At 35.3% G+C, this 6,042-nt stretch overlaps 1 protein-coding gene across 5 annotated transcripts in view; it reads left to right on the top strand.

The window, feature by feature from the left end:
- The window catches only part of Scaper (S-phase cyclin A associated protein in the ER), a 349,156-nt gene that overhangs the window by 67,437 nt on the left and 275,677 nt on the right, over nt 1-6,042 (top strand). For all 5 annotated transcript variants that reach the window (XM_026779044.1, XM_026779043.1, XM_026779042.1 and 2 more), the window contains 4 exons: nt 2,350-2,520; nt 3,158-3,233; nt 3,755-3,872; nt 4,115-4,226. In XM_026779044.1, the coding sequence (XP_026634845.1) occupies nt 2,350-2,520; nt 3,158-3,233; nt 3,755-3,872; nt 4,115-4,226 (477 nt within the window). The remainder of the gene's footprint in view (nt 1-2,349; nt 2,521-3,157; nt 3,234-3,754; nt 3,873-4,114; nt 4,227-6,042) is intronic.

Genomic DNA, 6,042 nt, shown 5'->3' with positions numbered 1-6,042 from the left:
GGCAGAGGCAGGCGGATCTCTGTGAGTTCGAGACCAGCCTGGTCTACAGAGCTAGTTCCAGGACAGGCTCCAAAAACCACAGAGAAACCCTGTCTAAAAAAAAAAAAAAAAAAAAAAAAAGATTTGAATCTTCAGATTTTTATGTTTCAAATATAAATATATTTCAATAAATATAAAATTGAGTGAGACAATGAGGAAACAGTGGATTTATGTACTAACTTACCTTTTCAAACACACACTCACACACTTTGATGTTTGGAATTTAGGTATTGTTTTTATGTTATGTGAGACATTAGTAACAGCTACTTTCTGTAGGACCTTCAGGCTTCTAGGACGAATGTCTTATGCACAGTCATAGTTTTTAAACTTCCTAACTCATTCTATTCCTTGGGGACATAAACTCCTTTGTGAGTTTTTGTTTTGTTTTGCTATTGTTCTTTGTGTGTTTTGAAGGGAGCCTCTTAGTGAATGTGGAAGGGGAGTCTAATAGAGATGTGTAGATTTTGTTCCACATTACTTAAAGCCTGACATTTAAGTTTTTGCAGTTTGAAATAAATATATTGAGTTATAACTGGTTTTTAGTAGTCTTTGCATATTTAGTATATGCAAAATGATGAACTTTTCCTTGTGTTTATACCTTTGAATCCAGCACTATACCTGAGATCCTGAACACAGTGAGTGCTGCTCAAAGTTCCCACTCTTCTCTCCACAGCCTTCCTTCCAGCCCTGCTTTTGCCATCTTCCTCTTCCCCTGTAACCTCTTCTCCATCTGTCACTATGTCTAAATTTGTGTTTTCAGCCTTTTGTATAAATTAAGCCTATGCTCTTTGTTTGGCATCTCTTGCAGAATAGCTGTTTGTAGGCTCATTCACGAGGTGTGCGTGATAGTGCACTGCTTTTTCAGCAGGAGCAGTGGCTTCTTTTGTACACAAGCACAGTGTTCTTTCATTTGTTTATAGACATCTTGGTTGCTTCTAGTTTAGTATCTGCATACAGGTCTTGATATTTATATGTTTTTATTTATCCACTCTACTTTAGGAGTTTTAAATCTGATAGGCTATATAAACTTCATACTTAATCATCTAGAGAACTGCTAGGGTTTTTTCTAAAGAAGTTACTGGGTTTTTTGTTGTTGTTCTTAGATCTCTTTTGTTTTTCCCTTTAGGCTTTGCCTTGTATAGTTTGAAACTCTCTTAAATTCATTAGACTTTAAGAGGCTTGCATTCACGGTAAATTGTCCCTTTATGAAATGACCTTCTTTGTTCTGGTGTTAGATTTTGCTCTGAAATCTGGCTTTGATGTGACTATATCAGTTTTTTTTTTAAATTTTCTGAAATTAAAATATAATTACATCATTTCCCCTACTTTTACTCCTAACAGCTCCTTCCAGTCCTTCTTGCTTCCTATGTCAAGTTTTTTTGGTTATTATTATTTACTTTTAATCTATATCTTTATTTTAGTTTTTTATTAGAAGCATGGTTGAGTATTGCTTTTGATTCAGTTTCACAGTCTTAACTGATTAATTGGTGATATTTAGACTACATGTATTGCCATTTGTTTACAGTTATCAACTTAGTATTTGTTTACCTTTGACTTGTGTATATTGTTCCATCTTTTGCTTTTTTTTATTTAAAAAATTTATTTTTCATTTTACATACCAACCCCAGTTCCCCCTCACTCCCTTTCTTCTGCCCCTGCCATCTTTTGCTTTTTAAAATTCTGTTTTATATCTTTTGTTGGCTTATTAAGCATAAATCTGCTTTTTATTATTTCAGTGTTTGTCTTTGGATTTATAGTATAAATTCTGAGATACTCATAGTACTTATTAACAGATAATTCTTAGTCATTGTTTAATTATATTTATTTTTAGATTATAAAATCATGTTCAAAATATATAATCACCTCCATAGCCTACATTCTTTTTATGTTCCTATTACAGCATACTATCCTTGTTTCATTTTGAGGGAAAACATTTGATCTGCAGCTGTTTTGGATTTGGGCATTAAGATGAAATTCCCAGTTTCCTTGGATAATATCTGTTATTTACATAACTTCACAGTTTCTCATAAGCCTGGTAAAGGTCAGAAATGTATTGTTGCATTTCATGGAGCAATAAATAAGCCCTTGGCTTTATGCACCTTGTAAGTCATACTGCTAATGTGTGCTTGAACTTTTATTGGGTCCAGGTTTTCTGATTCTAGGTCAGCATTTTTATTTTGTATATATACTTTCATATCTTTATTTGTATATATACTTTCATATCTATATATATTTAGTTTATTATCAGAGAGAAAAATTCATTAATGTTTCTTTATTCTGTCCTATTTTTTGTTTTTAAAAATGTTATAGTCCATGGCAGAAGTTCTCGCTAAAAAAGAAGAGCTAGCAGATCGTCTAGAGAAGGCCAATGAAGAAGCCATTGCCAGTGCTATTGCTGAAGAAGAACAGTTAACTAGAGAAATCGAAGCTGAAGAAAACAATGACATTAATATAGAGACTGACAACGACAGTGATTTTTCTGTGAGCTTTTTAGTGTTTTAAAATCTTGAATAATAGTAAAATTTATTGTGGTGGCTTAAATAATAAGCAACAGCAAATCTTTCTTTTAACATTGTTTGTTAGAAAGTATTTTCATATATGATACATTGATAAGTAGAAAGTTCTCGTTCTCATTTTACAAATCAAGAAATTGTATCTGTCAGAAGTTAAGAACCTAATATTTCTCAGACTTTAATTTCTAAGGAGAGAAGAATGTATTATTCTTGTTTTATCTTACTAATTAATAGCAAATGATGTATTGCTTTGTTGCTAAATACTCAGGGTATATACGTTGATGGAGGAGATTTGTTAAATAAAACAACCATAAGTTTTATATTTCATTTTTTTCTAATAATTACTACCATATAATTTTGAATTCAAACGTATGTTTTGTGTAAGACTAGTTTACTTGTTTTGAAATGTAAGTGCTTATGAATGACAATACATAGTCTGAGCATTTTAACTTGATGATTATGACTGTGTAAGGGATATAGTTTTGTTTTGGTTGGTTGGTTCAGTGAAATTTATTAGAAGTTGTTAGAAGAATTTCATATGTAGTTCATTTTTAAGTTTATAATATTATGTGTAAAAGATTTCTCCAATTTTTATTACATTCTAGGCTAGCATGGGCAGTGGGAGTCTATCTTTCTGTGGCATATCTATGGATTGGAATGATGTTCTTGCAGATTATGAAGGTATTGTGTGTATAGGTATTGTGTGTATATGTCTCTGAGTATTTGTAGGCATAATGGGATACACTAGATCATTTTATATGCAATTTTTAGGTAAAATAATTTGAGGTAGAAATGCTTTTACAAGTGGTGTTTATGTGGAGACAGCTTGTAAATAGAGCGATTGCCTTACAAGGTTGTGCAGTGGGGGTCAGTCCTCAAATCCCAAGTTAGAATGCCAGACATGGTTATATGTGTTCATGAACCCAGCAAGGGGAAGTGAAATCCGGTATATCTCTGGGCTTGCTGGCCAGGCAGCATTGTTTAATTGGTAAACTCTAGGCCATTGTGAGATCCTGTACCAAAGAAAGTAGACAAGGTTTCTGAGAATGGCACCCACAGTTTCCTACAATCTCTACTTATTTGTGCATATACACACATGTGTATTAAAAAAAAAGAAATCTCAAAGTTAGCTTTAAAGAACTACATGACTAAACAGAAACCTTTTTTTTTTTTCAAATTTTATTTTACCCCCCTCCCATTAGCTCGTGAATCTTGGCGTCAAAATACATCCTGGGGGGATATTGTAGAAGAAGAGCCAGCGAGACTTCCAGGACATGGAATTCACATGCATGAAAAACTTTCTTCACCATCTCGTAAAAGGTCTGGTATTTGAAAATTCTCTTGAAATGCTTGATAGTAAGAAATCTTGATTATTACCTGAAATTGAATTGTTCCACGAGTCTTTTCAGCATTTTTTATTTTGACATTCCATATTTATATAGTTGACAAGTACTAGGCTTAAGTGAATCTTGTATACATTGAGATTTTTGAAGCTCAAAGGTCTCTGATTTAGTTTTGTCATTGACCACATGTGTCTCTTGTTCATTTGTCTGTATTAATAGGACTATCGCAGAATCTAAGAAGAAATATGAGGAGAAGCACATGAAAGCTCAGCAGTTAAGGGAAAAGCTACGTGAAGAGAAGACACTAAAGCTTCAAAAGTTGTTAGAAAGGGTGAGCTTTTACATTTTAAAAATGAAATGATAACCATAAGTTGGTCTGTTTTCAAGTAGATTTTTTTGTTTTGTTTTGTTTTGTTTTTCAAGACAGGGTTTCTTGGTGTAACAACCCTAGCAGTCCTGAAACTAGCTTTGTAGATCAGGCTGGCCTCAAACTCACAGACATCTGCCTGCCTCTGCCTCCTGAGTGCTGGGATTAAAGGTGTGCGCCACCGTCTTCCAGCCCAAGTAGATTTTTGTTGTTGTTGTTGTTCTGAGACTAAAGGGAGTTATAAAAATAGATGTAGGATATTAAGGCAGTTCCATTTCCAAAAGGCTAGCTTTTTTTTTTTTTAAAGTGGGATAAAACCGGACTTGCTGAACATAGCGGACAATGAGGACTACTGAGAACTCAAGAACAATTGCAATGGGTTTTTGATCCTAATGTACGTACTGGCTTTCGGGGAGCCTAGGCAGTTTGGATGTTTACCTTGCTAAACCTGGATGGAGGTGGGCGATCCTTGGACTTCCCACAGGTCAGGGAACCCTGATTGCTCTTCAAGCTGATGAGGGAGAGGGACTTGATCGGGGGGAGGGGGAGGGAAATGGGAGACGGTGGCGGGGAGGAGGCAGAAATCCTAAATAAATAAATAAATAAATAAATAAATAAATAAATAAATAAAAGTATTTGTCTATGTGGTACATGGATATTTTGGAAGGTTTTTACAGGTATACTTTGTTTTGTCACTTGCCATTTTCATTGGGAGATTTCCTTAGGGAGGCCTTTCCAAAATATAGAACTATTTGCTAGGAGAGTTTTGAAGTTAAAATTATTAGGCTTGCTGTGTGCATCTGCTTGTGGGGTTCCTGGTCCCTGCTCTGGATTATTGTAAGTTTGGCTGTGGCCATCTCCCTTAGCTACAGAGACATAAGCTGGATATACATATGCCACCAACACTGTAGTCCATGTGAATAGTCCCCTACTGTCACATATGTCCTCAAGCCAAATTCCATAGCTGTGTGTACTTCTGGCCCTAACCCTGGCTCCTACTGTTTCCTGCCCCAGCCCTTGTTTACCTGGCACATGCACTACTTAGCATAGAGGTGCTGTTGAGGAGGCCAGCATCCTGCTCAGGTACTTCAAATACCAAGAAGCTTTTGTACCTGGTAAACACTGGTAGTTTTTGATGTTACTCCAGCCCTCAGACTTCTGTGCTGTTGCATAGCTCTAGACCCAGAGTATATGTATGCCATACTTTGTGTCTCAATATATGTTTTTACTTTCTTGATCCCCTTTGGTGTGTCTATAACCTGCTTCCCCAGGTAACTGTCTTCTCCTATTGCAACTAGGCTGTTACACTTAGACAGCCAGGCTGTTACACTTAGATAATCAGGCTGTTATACAAATTGACTTCTTTTAAAAAATGAACAGATAGCGATACGGAGACAAAAGGAACCTTAAAATGAGGAAAACTTAACTGCATCAGAGGAAAATAATAAAACCCCAGCAGCTGATTCAAACAATTGGAAATATACAAGTTTTGACAAAGTATTTAAAATAGTATCTCTGTAGATGTTTACAAGAGAATACAAGTAATTTAACAAAACACAAGGATAAAAACGTTAAAAAACAGACTGGAGATATAGCTCAGCAGTTTAAGAGCACTGTAGCTCTTCCAGAGGTCCTGAGTTCAATTCCCAGCAATCACATGGTGGCTCACAACCATCTGTAATGGTATCTGATGCCCTATTCTGGTATACAGGCATACACACACACACACACACACACACACACACACACACACACATATACATATATGTATATATATAAA

This window comes from Microtus ochrogaster, chromosome 5 (genome assembly GCF_000317375.1).
Source record: "Microtus ochrogaster isolate Prairie Vole_2 chromosome 5, MicOch1.0, whole genome shotgun sequence".
In the NCBI taxonomy this organism is placed as follows: domain Eukaryota; kingdom Metazoa; phylum Chordata; class Mammalia; order Rodentia; family Cricetidae; genus Microtus; species Microtus ochrogaster.
Note: the sequence above shows the minus strand (reverse complement) of the source record. Positions and strands in the feature narration are given on the sequence as shown.